This window comes from Pangasianodon hypophthalmus, chromosome 29 (genome assembly GCF_027358585.1).
Source record: "Pangasianodon hypophthalmus isolate fPanHyp1 chromosome 29, fPanHyp1.pri, whole genome shotgun sequence".
In the NCBI taxonomy this organism is placed as follows: Eukaryota; Metazoa; Chordata; class Actinopteri; order Siluriformes; family Pangasiidae; genus Pangasianodon; species Pangasianodon hypophthalmus.
Genome location: NC_069738.1, coordinates 6,155,037 through 6,172,250, shown reverse-complemented (window position 1 = coordinate 6,172,250; position 17,214 = coordinate 6,155,037). Strand labels below are relative to the sequence as shown.

At 41.0% G+C, this 17,214-nt stretch overlaps 1 protein-coding gene across 1 annotated transcript in view; it reads right to left on the bottom strand.

The window, feature by feature from the left end:
• jarid2b (jumonji, AT rich interactive domain 2b) overlaps positions 1 to 16,867 on the bottom strand; it is a 110,553-nt gene extending 93,686 nt beyond the window's left edge. The window contains exon 1 of the mRNA XM_034301794.2: positions 15,995 to 16,867. Within this exon, the coding sequence (XP_034157685.1) occupies positions 15,995 to 16,042 (48 nt within the window). The 5' untranslated portion in view covers positions 16,043 to 16,867. The remainder of the gene's footprint in view (positions 1 to 15,994) is intronic.
• Between the last annotated feature and the right edge of the window lie 347 nt (positions 16,868 to 17,214).

Genomic DNA, 17,214 nt, shown 5'->3' with positions numbered 1-17,214 from the left:
ATGGGGGGGGCACACTGGAAAAAAAAAAAAAAAAAAGTCAACACAGCTAAAATAACTAATATTACAGAGCTACTGAAGTCTTTTAGATCACGATAATGACACTGAGGAAAAGGGACATGTGTGGAGGAGGATAAAAGAGCAAGAAAAGGGAAAAAAAAATTAAGTCTGGTGTTAAAATGCATTACTGAACAAACCATGTGCCTACAGTTACATCTGAAAACCTTCCCTCACTACCAGCAACTGCTTTTACTTCATTATATTTATATTATATTATATGTCACTTGTGCTGGCAGACACATTTCTCAATATGGCAAACCCCATGGAGGTTCAGCTAGCGATAAATGCTCATTGTAATTGCAGTTAATTTTAGTAGTATGGAAGATTTTGTAAATAATTTACAAACACATCTGAGAGAAACATTAATATTCTTGACAACTTTGGCTTGTCTCCACTGTATTTATGCCTTTATATGTCTGTATAAGACTTAACCACTATGTCTTAACTAGTTAAATAGTTAGCCTGACACATTAGCTTTTTTTGGAGTCTTTAATCAGTAAGTTATCAACAAATCTGAAGAAATATTGACATTCCTCATGCCTTTGGCTAGTTTCCGCTGTATTTTTTCCTTTATATTGTCTGTATAAGACTGAATGGCTATGTCCTAGCTAGCTACGTCCCCACTGCCTTTGTATGTCTGTACAAAACACCGCATCGAAGGGAAATGTTGCTATTTCTGATGGCTTTGGCTCATCTCCACTGCCACTGTATTGTCTAAACAAGACTTAACAGCTACGTCCGAGCTAGCTAAACTGTTAGCCTCACTCATTAGCTAGTTCATGCTCAGGCTTCATATTGTTCAGCTGTCTTTTCAGTAAACTGTTCATGGCTTTAAGCACATGTAATGTGTTTGCCTTTCTATACCCAAAAAACAAATTAACACGTCTCATCTGAAGGCATGATAAGCTAGCAAGCACAGAGCTCTCTAGATTTTCATACATACAGTGTACAGGGATAAATACAGTAGAAACAATACTAAGCCATTAGGAATATGAACATCTTTCTAAGATATGTTGGTAAATTACTAACATTACAAAAAAAAAATTAAGTGTGATTTCACTGAAATCAGTAAAGCAGTGTAATAGTGGTGCTGGTCATTAAGTGAATAATAACACAAATAATGTATATATTGTTACCAATGATGCATATATTATAGGTTCATATTAGAATCTATAATTATATAATCTGTAACCATTTACAATAATGTGTCCTTGAATAATAAGGATCACCAGTAAAAATAAAACGTTTGTAATAGACAAAATCACGGTACAGTTTTGTTGCAAGTGGCAAGTCAAGGTCTGAGAGAGGTTTTATTTTAAAAAATAAAAATAAATAAATAAATAAAAAGAACCTTCTGACGAGCCCGGAATGGCAGTCAACTGACTCCTACTTTTCCAGGAAATAGGAAATTTATCGCCAGTGGCTACGTGGCATGTACAAAAGATTACATACAGGAGTTGAAATGACAAATCAATATTTCAGCTGTCTGAGAAATCATGACATGAAATCGAAATAACTGATTAATTTCTTAAGTCTCATTGTCTGAACCATCTTGACTCACATATTTCCAATCTGCACTTTAACATGCCATTACATTTTCAATCATGTATGTGTTACGTAATATCGAGACGAGCTATTATGGATACACAGACTCTGAGGATTCATAAGCCATAAAGCTGGAGAGATGAGAATGCACAGCCCGGCACACAGACTGCGTGATTGCGCTACATCATATTACGGTGCATTAGCTGCAGGATGAGAACAATCAAGCAGGATAACGGCGAGCCAAAAGGAGGTTAGGGCTGTAAGATGATCTCGGCTCGGCACTCAGGGTTAGACAGGATCTCTTATAGAATATCGGCGATGACATAAGGAACTGACTGGCTTTATTTTGGGGTTATGTTTTAAAGTGCACATCAGTGACACACTGAATAGAGTAAATGACATTCTAATTAGTGCCATGTTAGTGAGAAGGTTAGAAAGGGTTAACAGAAGTTGTGTGTGTTTGTGTGTCTTTGCTGCATGTAAGGCAAATGGACAGCGCGATAAGATTAGCAGTTAGTAAGGGATGCAACCGCAGCAGAAAAGTGACAGTTGACAGGAGCACACAGGCCAGGCTGACCACAGAGAGGCCCCCTGAGCACACACACCCCTCAATCAGCCTAAGAACTCTTGCATGCTCTCTGCCTCGGTTTTCCTCTCTTACTGACTGTCATATCCTCTCTCGCAAGCATGCATGCACCCATGTCGCTAAACCATGTGCATAGCTAATGCCTGTTACAAATAATGGGAAAAAAAGAAAAACGGAAAAAAAAACAACACACAAATGTGGAAACAAATGACATCTTTCTTCCACACTCCAGCATGGAGGAAGAAAAACTACAAAAAGCAGATTCACCTTAGTGGCAGATTAGTTGGTGTCTTAAAAAAAAAAAAAAAACTTGTCTCAGCAGGTATTTACTCAGATAAGTGGACTTTTTTTGTGGGTTTTTTTTTTGGTAGAATATCTAAAACTTATAAACAGACAGCCAGTTAGACATTCAGTTAGACAACCCCGGTGAATAGGCTGAATAAATCCTCAATCATGTACACACAACGCCGGATATCCAAACACAGCCTCCTGTCAACCTCCATCTAAATCTGCAGTCTGTCTGGATTAGGCCATGCATGCACACACGCACACACACGCGCGCTTGAGACTTATGCAAAACTAAACTGGTGTCTGGCAGTAAGGTGCAAAATCTCCTCGCTATTAAGAAATTATTTTCACCTCATGACTTGGACAAGTATCACACTCTCACAAAGGAGGAGTGCACGCACACACGAACGGTGCGAAATATATGCAGCGAGAGAACTGAGAGTAAGGTGTATATGATGATCTCACAAAGATAAGGAAAGAATCTCATACTCTTACACACACACACACACACACACCTTGGAGGAGGTGAGAACTTAACAATACGATCTTCACACTTCTTAACGTCTCCACAAAAGCAGCAGATAAACGGTTCGCTTTGTTCAAACAGGACCACCAGTCTGAATTTGCGCTGAGGCTTTAATGGTGTGTGTGTCCATCACTGAGACTTGCCACAGGAAGGTACTAGCAGGAAGCCCCTTCTCTCTCTCTCTCTCTCTCTCTCTCTCTCTCTCTCTCACACACACACACACACTCTATGACTAATATGAACATTCAGAAACATATATGATTTTTTTTTTTTTATTTTTTTTTTTTAAAATCACCACCTTCCAATAACACCGTGACTAAATTCTATAACGTCCACGCAGTGTGTTTGCGTGTGTGTACGCAGGCAGTGTGTACACACTGTTACTGGAAAAAACAAAAAAAGCACCAAGAAAGCAGCAAACAAACACACAGTACAGTACAATACAGTACTCACTGTATAACACACTGTTAGCAAGCTAACTTCAGGGCCAGTCACTAAGTGCATGGCTAAGCTGCTACAAAAAGTGCATTTGCTCTAAGCAAACTAAATAAATCCTCTGACAAAAGAGCTTGAAGTACAGCTTGTTCACTCAATTTAAAAGTAGAAAGGTATAAACTCCTAAATTTAATTAAAGTATAAAAACACAAGAAAGATGCACAAAAAAGATGTCGCACTCATTTTAGTTACAGATGGTAAATTAGTGCCACTTTCAATAAAGGAACTTTGAAAAACATTAGCTAAGGCTATTACCTTTCAGATGTTAGCCAGCATGATGATAACTCTTAGCAAACTAGTTGAATGCTAATAGCTAGCTGCCGCAATACAACTGCTGTGATGTATAAAAAAAATGGATGTAGGAGCAGAAAGTTGATGTAGTCACATCTGTTAAAGTTTAGATTTGTTAGCAATTTCGATCAACTCCTTGTAGCTGTCTGATGCTAAAAATTCACATTCACAAAAAAACGATGATAGAGAAATGTACGTAAAATACAGATACATAAACACGCTTACAAAGTAATTAGACTTTTTACTTCCCACCTCTGCGTACCAATGATGCTGAACCTAATTACTAACCTGAACCTAATTACCTAATTACTTTAACGCAACAGTGCAATTGATCACACACATAGTGACAGTTTTGTCTGTTGTATGTCAACCCAAAGCGTCCATATCAATATGTGGCATATTCAATTCAATTCAATTCAATTCATTTTTATTTGTATAGCGCTTTTTACAAAGGTCATTGTCTCAAAGCAGCTTTACACAAACAAAAGTAAAGTGAAGTGTGTGTGTGTGCCGTCTCTGATGAGCAAGCAGGGCGACGGTGGCAAGGAAAAACTCCCTGAGATGGTGATAGGAAGAAACCTTGAGAGGAACCAGGCTCAACAGAGAACCCATCCTCATATGGGTTTACACTGTAGTGTGCGTGTGTGTGAGCACAATGTGTGTTGGTGTAGTCCATGGAAAACAGCTGAAGCGTTTTCGTGGCAGTATGAAGCATTGCCGGTGGACAGGTCCAGAGTGAAGGGGGGGAGGTCTGGATCACCGGCAGCTCAGGAGTGTAGCTCGGCAGAAGGAGAAGGAAAGTGGTTAGGTACACTCACAGTCACCGTGTGGAGATAAAACTCAACATCCACGAGTCCCCCAGATCTACTCCTTTGATAAAAACACTAGTCGCTAAATGCTAGGTTAAATAAATAAGTCTTCAACCTCGACTTAAACACTGAGACCGTGTCTGCTTCACGTACATTAACTGGGAGACTATTCCATAATTTTGGGGCTTGGTAAGAGAAAGCTCTGCCCCCTGCCGTGGTTTTGGCAACGCGTGGTACTGATAGACAGCCTGCATCCTTAGAGCGAAGTAGGCGCGGCGGAACGTAAGGTACTAACATATCGCTTAAATACTGCGGAGCGAGACCGTTTAATGCTTTATAGGTTAGGAGTAATATTTTAAAATCGATGCGGAATCTTACTGGGAGCCAGTGTAATGTAGATAAGACTGGCGTGATATGCTCATACTTCCTAGTCCTAGTCAGGACCCTCGCTGCTGCGTTCTGAACTATCTGAAGCTTATTTATGCATCTAGATGAGCATCCAGATAGTAAAGCATTACAGTAATCTAATCTGGACGTGATAAATGCATGGACTAGTTTTTCAGCATCACTTAGCGAAAGTATATTTCTAATCTTAGCAATATTTCTGAGGTGGAAAAATGCTAACCTGCTTACATTATCTACATGCGCCTCAAATGAGAGATTAGAGTCTATAATCACACCGAGATCTTTTACTGTTAGACTACTTGAAACAGAGAGACCATCTAAAGTAACAGTGTGATCTCTAAACTTACTTCTAGCGGCTTGTGGTCCCAGTACCAGAACCTCTGTTTTTTCTGGGTTTAGCAGGAGAAAGTTGCTTAGCATCCAGTCTCTTATGTCTATCGCACATGCCTCAACTTTCTTTAACTGGCTATTCTCATCTGGCCTAGCTGAGACGTATAACTGTGTGTCATCAGCATAACAATGGAAGCTAATATTATGTTTATGGATTATGTTACCTAAAGGGAGCATGTATAACGTGAAAAGCAGTGGGCCTAAGACTGAACCCTGCGGAACGCCATATTCTACTCGATAACGTGCTGAGTGGTCACCGTTTAAATCTACAAACTGATAGCGATCGGTTAAATAAGATCTAAACCAGTCGAGGGCTGAGCCCTTAATTCCTACGACCTTTTCCAGTCTGTGAAGAAGGATATTATGGTCGATAGTGTCGAACGCTGCGCTAAGGTCGAGTAAAATTAATAGACTAATGCAACCCCGATCAGAGGCTAATAGCAAGTCATTGACTACTTTGACTAATGCTGTCTCTGTGCTGTGGTGGGGCCTGAAACCTGACTGATAAAGTTCATAGATATTATTACTTTGTAGATATGAAATTAGCTGCTGCGCTACTACTTTCTCTAGTATTTTAGATAGAAAGGGAAGGTTTGAAATCGGCCTATAGTTAGTTAAGTTGTTAGGGTCAAGGTCTGGTTTCTTCACTAGTGGTTTAATAACAGCTAATTTAAGTGATTTTGGAACGTACCCATTGCTCAGTGAGGAGTTAATTATTTTAAGCAGGGGTTCAGTTACGGTTCCAACTATTTGCTTATTGCATAAATGGTTAACAGAACCTAACTCTCTGGTCACTACTGCAGAACTTTCAGGACTGTGGTGAACCAACAGCATCCACACACTACACACTAACAACAGCTTAACACACACCACCTAAAGCTCTAAAACTCCCATTTGCAAAAATCCCACACTGTGTCTCCTCCAGAACCTCGTTACAGGCTCTCAGAGCTGAACACAGCAATCTCCAGACCCCCACAGCACACTCACCAAAGAACAAGCAAGAGAATGAAGAACGTAAAGACGGTGTCCTGGCACCATAATGGTTTCTATAGCAACATAGTGGCTAGACCCCCCGCCCCTTTTTTTAAGGATTTTTGGTCACTATGGTAACATGGTCTTTAAGTGGTTTAAATGATGTGTACTTTACTTTTTACTAATATGAAATGTCTGGGTTGCTTCACAGCTGCTTTAAGATTGCCTGGTAATAAAAGTGTGTGTGTGTGTGTGTGTGTGTTTAGATCAGCATGACTGTCACAATCTGTTAGGATTATACACTTTAAAAAAAAAAAAATAATAATAATAATCTTTGTGAAATGATATCACAGTACTCTGAATGTTGATATCACATTTCATTGATATGAAAATGATGCCACACTTCCTGTGGAAGATAATCAACGACCGGTTGGTGTGATGCAGTGTGACGCAAAAAGTTACTGCTACAACACCAAAATTGATCATTTTCCTACAACAGCACGTCTCAACCTGTGTTTTTTATTCATCTTATACCACAGCAATTTGACAAGGCTAACTATTTTTCTTATTAAAGAATGACACTTTATCCATTTATAGTTAATGTTTAACATTGTGTCCATAAAGTAAGTTCCAGTTATCACACATTATATCAGCTATAAACACTAGTGCCCTCACTTTCTCTGGAAGTTAACAATACTGAAAAAGAATGCAACTTGTTACCCTTCTTAATATTTCACTGTTAAATAGATGCAATCCTGTATGTTGCACAAGTTTTCAACTATGTTAAATGTGTGTTATATTGTATAAACAATTATTGGCATGTGGCTATAAAGGATTTAACGTAATGCCCTTCTTGAAAAACTTTCAGGTTTAGATTTATGCATCCAAATGGAAGAAAAGCGAAAAAAAAAAAAAAAAACACGGAACAAATGATCACTAGGGAAGAGTTCACATGCGTACAAACGCTGAGTGAGGAACAGGGAACGCGTCCAACGTTTCCTTTGGCACAGGGAAGCAAAACAAGTCAGAAACGAATGCAGAGAATCAGCCGCACACACACACACACACACAGAGACAGTGTGGCCAAAGAGTAGCCAAACAGATTATCATCACTGTACACAAAATGTAAATAATCCAGCACTGAAAGGGCCATGTCGACGTCTCCAAGGCTGAATTCTCAGCTGAAACACACACACACACACACACACACACACACACACACCTTTGTGTTTACATGCTTGGCCTACCAGACTGAATGGTCCTGATTCTAACCTCTTCCTCTGCCCTACACCCAAGCCATTCTTAGACAGATTAAAAATATGTAAACACACACACACACACATACACAGAGTTGCCGTATTGCTCACACCCCTAACAACTTCTTCATACACAAAATGGCTCTCCTTCCATGTCCTCTGTTCCACTACTCAAACAATAAGAGCCACATGGCCTGTCCCGAGCTCAGTCGAGTACTCTCAGTAGACACACACACACACACACAAACACACAAACACACACATACACAAACTCCAGGATGATTACAGTGTAATCAACATCCTCATTAAACTCAAATACGCTCCATATGCCTGATTTCTGCACTTCTTTATTTTTCTAAAAGGAGACGTTGTGGCAAATCAGTGACATCACCACCGCACAAAACGGTCTCAATCTCCTCCATTTTGGCTTTTAAAAGCTTTTTTTTGTAAACAGTGATACATAATATGAATGCATTTAATATGAAAGAGGGAAAATAAAATGTGTCATCCTGATGCACCCTGGCCCATGTCTACAGAATGGATTTAAAAATGAGATGAAGTAGACACTTCTAAGAGGACATCAGAAACAACTAATCAGTGTTGCAGGTTCAGTTCAGGGAAGGACGTCCCTCTGAGGTGACAAGTGCAGAGAGTAAACATATCTCCAATGCAAATACAGGAGTCTCCAGTGTTAGTGCTTTCTAAGAGTTAGAAGTAAAGGTGTAACTTTATGTTTTCCGTTCCAGGAAAGTCTTCATGAGGTTTCTCAGTTGCATTTTCTTTTGGGTCTTATTAATTTCAAAAGAGAGAGGGAAAAAAGCGAGGTAGGTGAAGGAATGACTATTTATAGCCGCTATAACGTAAGTGAATACTTGTTTCGTGGAAGTTCCAATAAGTAACAATAAATGAATAAAAAGTCCAATGTGCCTTTCTTTAATGAATCTTGCCTTCATTCAAGGACAAAACACACTTTTGCGATCAGTACCTCTGATAAATAGTTTGGTTACATAGTGATGTTAACATGCTATTATTGTGATAATGAAGGCAAACATGATTTAAAAAAAAAAAAAAAATTACTGAAATGCTAACCAAAGAGACAGGAAGACAGAGAGAGAGAGATAGAAAAGAAAGAGAAAATAAGGGAGGAGAAGGAGGATATCAATGTGGTGCTGCAGGTTTTATGTTAACAGAGCAGAAAGCCCTCATGTTACACCAGCGTGTATGTGTGTGTGTGTGTGTGTGTGTTGCACACTGACTGAGGGAATCTCCAGCATGGTGGTTCGTGCACATGAGAAGCTTGTGCTGCGTAACCATGAGGCAACAAAACACAAACTCCCACAGTCTAAAAGAGGATATGGAGAAAATAGCATGAGAGAACAGGGCTGTGTCTCAAATCACACTATACACTATACAGAGTGTCTAAAAAATTTTCAGGTAGCCTTTAAGAATGCCTTTGACAAAAGAAGAACATATTGAAATCATTCTCATGACTGGATAGGGAAGCTGTCGCAAGGTTGCGCTGGACTTTAACAGGAACATGGCAAGCACATCACACACACACGACACTGTTTCCAAACTTAATAACAAATTCTAAAAGACTGGAAGTGTTGCCGGACCAACTGAGAAGTGGACGTCCACGAACATCCACTGACGAAGGCACAACCGGCGTTGTACCGGCGTGGTACTGGCGTACGTAGTCCCCTACGTATGGAGACTTTTAGGACACGCCGTACATAAACTTAGGCCGCAGTGGCTGGCACGTGTATCTCTGTTATGCTACCATTTTTAAATAATCAATGAAACATTTTTGTTCATAAATTGCGTTCACGGTGTCTACTGGCTGTTTAGCAAAATTCAAACTGCAGCAGCGTCTTGCGCTAAGCAGTTCCAGTTCATTATTTGGATGTTAACAGAATGCTACATCTCACCGAGTTTCTACACTACTCACGATGCCAGCAAGTATATTTATATATATATGTGTATGTGTGTGTGTGTGTGTGTGTGCGCTATATATATATACACACACATATATATATATATATATATATGTATATACACACATATGTGTGTGTGATTTTGTGTGCGCGCGAGTTTTATATATATACTGTATGTATATACAGTCAGGTCCATAAATATTGGGACAGTGACACAGTTTTGGTAATTTTGCCTCTGTACACCACCACAATGGATTTGAAATGAAGCAATCAAGATGTGACTAAAGTGTAGACTTTCGGCTTTAATTCAATGGCTTCAAGAAAAATACTGCATTAGCCGTTTAGGATTTACAGCCATTTTTTACAGAGTTCCTCCATTTTCACAGGCTCAAAAGTAATGGGACAATTGACTGATAAGCAGTTTCATGGCCAGCTGTGGCCTGTTTCCTCCTTATATCATGATAAATTAAGGAGATAAAAGGTCTGGAGGTGATTCCAAGTGTTGAATTTGCATTTGGTAGCTGTTCATGGGAACTCTCAATATGCCGTCCAAAGAGGTGTTGATGTGAAGGAGGCCATCATCAGGCTGAAAAACCAAAACAGACATATCAGAGAGATAGCAGAAACTTTAGGAGGGCCAAATCAACAATTTGTTTCATTCTTAAAAAGAAGGAATGCACTGGCGAGCTCAGCAACACCAAAAGGCCTGGGAGACCACAGAAAACAACTAAAGTGGATGATTGCAGAATTCTTTTCTTATTGAAGAACAACCCCTTCACAACATCTAGCCAAGTCAGGAACACTCTGGAGGAGGTAGGCCTATCATTGTCAAAGTCTACAATCAAGAGCCACCTTCATAAATGTAAATACAGACGGTTTACCTCAAGATGCAAACCGCTGGTAACACTCAAGAACACAAAGGCCAGATTAGACTTTGCTAAAAAAACTCTAAAAAAAAAAGCCTGACCAGTTCTGATGCAAGATTAACTTGTACCAGAATGATGGGAAGAGAAAAGTATGGAGAAGGAAAGGAAGGGCTCATGATCCAAAGCATACCACATCATCCGTCAAACATGTGGAGGCAGTGTTATGGCATGGGCATGTTTGGCTGCCAATGGAACTGGGTCACTGGGGTTTATTGATAATGTGACTGTTGATAGAAGTAGCAGGATGAATTCTGAAGTGTACAGAGCTATACTTTCTGCTCAGATTCAGTCAAATGCTGCAAAACTGATAGGACAGCACTTCACAGTACAGATGGATAACAACCCAAAACATACTGTGAAAGCAGCCCAAGAGCTTGGAAATTAAATGTTCTTAAATGGCCGAGTCAGTCACCTGACCTCAACCCAACTGAGCTGCTTTTCACTTACTGAAGACAAATCTGAAGTCAGAATGACCCACAAACAAGCAGCAACTGAAGATGGCTGCAGTAAAGACCTGGCAAATCATCTCAAGAGAGGAAACTCAGCATTTGGTGATGTCCATGGGGTCCAGACTTCAGGTAGTCATTGACTGCAAAGGATTTACCTCCAAGTAATAAAAATAATACTAATATTTATGATTATATTAGTTTGTCCCATTACTTTTGAGCCTGTGAAAATGGAGGAACTCTGTAAAAAATGGCTGTAATTCCTAAACGGTTAATGCAATATTTTTGTTAAACCCCTTGAATTAAAGCTGAAAGTCTACGCTTAAGTCACATCTTGACTGCTTCATTTCAAATCCACTGTGGTGGTGTACAATGGCAAAATTACCAAAACTGTGTCACTGTCCCAATATTTATGGACCTGACTGTATGTATGTATGTATATATATGCAGCATATACACATATACACACACACATATATATACACACACACATATATATATATATATATATATATATGTATGTGTGTGTGTATATGTAATAATATGTGTGAAAATAACTAGATGAGGATAAACTAAAGTGCTACAAACAGTTTGCTCAAGCACTTGAACTGTGAGGAGTACCACAGTCTCTGAGTGCTAGGAAGGAACAGACCATACGTGCAGTACGCTGAGGAAAGTACCACAAGTTATGACGTATTTAATCACAATATCAATATCATACTGTCATATCACACAAGCCTACAGTCTGCGTTAGATTACTCTAAAGTCCTGTTCACTTCTTTACTGTTTTAGTATTGTGTGAATTCTGTCATTTCACACTTTCGTGTTAAAATGGAGGGCTAAATGAAGCGCATAGCTCTAAAGGCAAACGTGCACACATGCGCGCGCGCACACACACACACACACACACACACACACACACACACACACACACACGCCTGCAGCTTTCCACTCACAAACAGCCTGAGTGCCTCCCTCTCTATTGTAAAGCAGAAGGTGAGGAGGGAGGAGGGAAGAAGGGGTCACGGCCAAGGGGCCACGAGAGCCTCGGCCTCACACTCCAGTTTTGTTTCTACTTTTTGTGTTCTGTGGATTTTTCAACCCCCGTCTGTCCGTCCGTCCGTGTGTGTGTGATGAAACGCACGTTGACAGCTCCTTTACATTTGCAAAGGGACTCAGAGCAGCTGTGCTCATCCCACTACAACACACACACACACACACACACACACACCCCAACACGACTGATGGACCAACCCCAGCCTGAGAGAGAGAGAGAGAGATACACTGAGAAAGAGATAGACAGAAAAAGATAGAAAAAGAGACAGATCCATACATTCAGAAAGATAGAGAATGATAGAGCTGGAGAAAGAGAATGAGAGAGAGACAGACAGACAAAGAGAGGAAGTGAGAAACAGACAGAGAGAAAGAAATAGATACATATGCCGAGTGCAGACGAACAGAGAAAGACAGACACAGAAAGCAAGACAGAGCAAAAGAGAGAGGCAGGCAGACAGAAACAGAAAGAGTGAGAGACAAACAGGCAGACAAATAGAGACTGATAGAAAGAAAGAGACTGAAAAAATAAAATGAGCGTGAGACAGTCAGACAAAAAGAGAGAGATAGAGGGACAAACATACAGAGGGAATGAGAAATAACAGACATACAAAAAACAGACAAACAGAGACAGAAACAGAGAGAAAAAGTGAAAGAGTGAGACAGACGTACAGAAAGAGAGAGATAGAGAAAGAGAGAAAATGGCCTGCGCCGTGTGCCATGTTCATTTTGAGAGAAAGAACACAAACTCATTAACTGAGAGCTAACTCCTCTTTCTGTCTCTCCTTCGTGTGTCTCTCGCTCCTGTGTCTCTCTGTCTCTCTCAGGACTGTGTGTGTGTGTGTGTGTGAGTGAGACGGCCATTAAGGCAGGCCGAGAGCTGAAGGAAGCAGAAGCACAGCACTTCCCTGCTCTTCTCCTTTTAGTGCTCGTGTCCATCAATCCAGGCCGCCTAATTGCGTTTGCTTTTATTATCATCTATTATCAGTCTCTTCTCTCTGCTGCTTTTCCCCACACATGAATTTTAATAACACACGCCGCATCAGCAGTGGAGGAGGGACAACACCCTCGCACCCATGTTCCACGGGATACGGTGAAGCCGAGCATGTATAATTGTTGTACGCTAATTAAGGGGAGGTTAAATTAGGAGGGCGAGGAGTTGTGTGGCGAGCGCGGGGCCCGTGGGACACCTCCTCCTCCTCCTCCTCCTCTTCCTCCTCCTGCAGCCTCAGCAGATCTCACACACCTCCGTCTGCCTCAGCCATGTTCTATACACTGACAGTATCATCACCACACAACATCAACACCTCAAACTAACCCTTACATGACAAGGCTGCCTACGCAGGGCGCGTCTTTGGGTTTTAGGACAAGGCCGCATTACGTCACCTCGCCATATGTGACTAAAATTAACTGTTTGGCTAATATAATTGCCTATCTTTAGCACAAACTATCTACTAGCTAAAAAAAAAAACAAGTTATTTGACTCCAAATTTGTTCATATGTTTTCGTTTTGAAAGATTTACACTTTATTATTTTCGTTTTAATTTGACGAGTGATGACGCGAATGGAGGCGGGGTTATAACCTACAACGTAAAACAAAAGCCTGTTTTATAGATTTTTCATTAAAACACATGATAAAGGTTCCAATAGCACTATTTTCCTTCCTAAACTGTGGAACATGTGACCATTTTAGCCGTTTTTACACAACACGATCTTATCATGGTGTGAGTAATAAAAGTGCATGTCTAATAACACAGCTAATCAAACATGATGAAATTTGGTCCAATATTAAAAAAAAAAAAAAAAAAAATCATCATTCGTTATCTACTTTGAGTAGTTTAGTGAAGGAGCTGAGAAACTGTGTGTTACCATCGGGTCACGTGATGATGAGAAATTCACGGCCTGAGATTAGTAGCTGTACATGTGGGAATTTAGCTGGTTAGAGAAAATGCTAGAATATTTTAAAGTGACCTGGTTGGACTTTGCTAGTTAATTACAACCATTTAGATTTTTTTTTCAGCTTTCCCTGTCTCAGTCTTTGTTTAAAGCAAACAACATTTCTATGACAATCAGGAATGAATCCTAAACATGATGGCTTATTTATGATTAGCGCTACCAAATGACAAGTACAAGTACCAAATAAAAAATACAACAGTGAGATAATACTCTAAGTTGTGGCCATTTTCTTGGTGTGAAAATGTGACGGTGGGACGTTTCACACCCTCGACTTCTCTCTCCCGGCCATCGCCTCCACCCCCTAACCACCCCCTCCCCCCCAATCAAGCTGCAGGGTCACCATCTTGTTGCTTCGAAACAGATGTTCTCCATCCAGGCCTCGGGGATTCAAGCCAGATTTGCCTCGAGTTCATGTTTCTGACACACCTGAGCCATCCGGGAGCCTCAATTACCTGGCTCAGGTGTGTTCACAGTGTGTGTGTGTGTGTCTACGGGGACTGGATCATGAAATGCAACAAAGCAGCTTCAAAATACATTATGAATTTCGAAGTGCAACGAGCGCAACTCTAATTCTCCTCTGACTTCAGTGTAGCAGGGTGTGGAACCAGGGTGTGGAACCAGGGTGCGTGATCCACTTCTGGCTAATGAACCTGTTGCTAGTTGGTGAGAATGAGACGTGCAGCGAGTGCGGTGACGAAACAACACTGTTCTATGAAAAGGTTAACGTTAAAGGAACAACTACGTGATGTCTTAATCAGCCATCAGGATATGGAGCAACATTTAAACATGAAGTCGAATACGATCCGTCTTTGTGGGATAGGATTCCCGTGATTCCGGTTTCCCAGCAAGTCACGGGAATACCCCGAGCTGCTCATCAATCTTTCACGAGAGGAAAAAAAGAAAAAAGGATCCAGATGTTAGACTTATGAGAGGAGATGAGATGTAAACAGGATCAACATGACATCTGCAATCTCTGCCATGCCTCTGACTCCTGAAACTGATACTTCATCTCACACCAAATCACGAGGTTCCTGTACGTTCCATGGAAGATCTTTACAAGGTTCTTCCCCAAAACTGCCACCAGTGGAAAGCATGAAGGGGCCTCCAGGGGCCTGCGTGGAAAGATTTCTTACACAAAAACAAACAAACAAACATTTCTGCATCATTCTTTAAAAAAAAAGTTCAATCCTTCTTTGCTTTGTTCCACTGAGGGAATATTCACAGGTTCTGCACAGAGGTAGAACCTTAATCCTTGCAAAGAACCCTCGAGGCACCTTTTTTTCCCTACGAGCTCGCGCGAGCATGAGAAAGAGCTGTACCGGGACCTCGGATCTGCAGCATTCTCACGAGGAACTTTACACACACACACACATACACACAATATGTATGATCCACATTTAAAGCTACAATTAAGCACGCGCTCGCTTAGATATAACGCATATAAAGCGCGAGCCCCTGCCTGGTGCCACGCATTACGGATTTGCCGACACAAGCCCGGTGAAACGGACACACACACACACACACACACACACACACACACACACAGAGACAGGTCTGCTAAAAATGCTCATTGCATACACTGCTTTTGTGCATGAAGCTGCACGATTTGTTCCGCGTGTGCAAGGTTTAGTGAAACACAACTCGGAATAAACACACACACACACACACACACAGCCCCGGTATGGCTGCTCGTGCTCTCTCTCTCTCTCTCTCTCTCTCTCGAGCGAACAAAGCCGAGCTGAGAACAATCGGGTCTCAACAGTAGGGTTCCGATCTGCAACACAAAGTGCCACAAAACCACAAATTCTTTAAAAATTCACTGTGCGCGCGAGTGGGCATTTAAATAAAAAAAAAAAAAAGAAGCTTGGGTTGGATTGGATCCAAGCTCCAAAGTCGAAGCTTTTTTTCCCCCTCAGCACCAAAGCAAACCTTTTCCGTCATGCATTTAATCAGACGCTTTACACTGTAGCGACGTGCACACAAACAAGTTTGTTCATCGAAAGCACAATAAGCTACAAAGCGCACGAACTTAAAGGTGAGCCGCACGCGCCGCACTTACATCTCTTCTCTTGTGGATGATGTTCCTCTTCGGTCTGTCCTTGCTCATCCTGCGATCCAATACAAAAAAAAAAAAAATAAGAAATGTCGCTGAAGATAGAACAGCTACATGAATTTCTCCTTTTTTTCCCTCCGCGTGCCTCCTGTTTTTTTCCTCCTTCGCAGCAACAACAACAACAAAAAAACAAAAACAAAAACAAACAGGCGATTTAAATCCCCCGGTGGTGGAGCTCTCTGCCTCGCGCTGCTCTCTCCCCTTTTCAGCTCTTACTTCCTCGTGCGATTTGATATTTCTTGGTTAAAATCCTCTACACACACACACACATACACACATACACGCGCGCGCACACACTCGCATGCACACAAAGACAACAAAAAATATGAATAAATAAAAATCAGTGGTCCGTGATGAAGGAAGCCCAGGAGAGAAAGCCGCTTCTCGTGCACCTCATAGTTAGAAACAACTCGCAACAACAATAACTTCCATTAGTGAAAGAGATGTGGCGCGTGCACGGCCCGCTTCTCAAACACACAACGCCTGAGCTCAAAGTCACATCTTTCTCTATGTGCCAAAAAAAAAAAAAAAAAAAAAAAAACCAGAACCACACACGCCCTTGGATTACACAAGCGTGAAGTGCAAACAAATTATTTAAAAAAATCTTATGGTTTGAATTATTTTTTGTCCGGAGCGCGAGGGGCGATGAGTGAACTCTCTCTCCAGTGCCGCAGCTAATCTGAGCCGAGCTCCTTTCTTTCCTCAGACTCTCTCACACTCACACACACACACACACACATACATACACATACACACTCAGCCGATCACCACACATGCACATGCACACACACTCACACATACACACGCCGCAGCGGGAACTTTAAAAGGACCCAGGAGTTAGGGACCGGGTCAAAATTACTTCACTCGAGTCAAATACAGGAATTGGCATGAAATACATTCTGTTAGATCAATCGTTCAAGGAAGAAATAAGGATAAATTTTTTTTCCTAGGATGCAGTTTAAAAAAAAAAAGACTGCCATGTAAGCGAAGTGAAATCCTGTAACTGGTTTTCTAGCCCAAAGAGTTAGGGACTACAGGAAAATATTCCTTGTCCAGGCAAATTCAAAATCTAAAGAAATGCAATGTAAGGAGAAAAACACGTTATACACGTTCCATCCATCCATCTATCCATCCATCCTCTCTACTGCTTATCCTACACAGGGTCG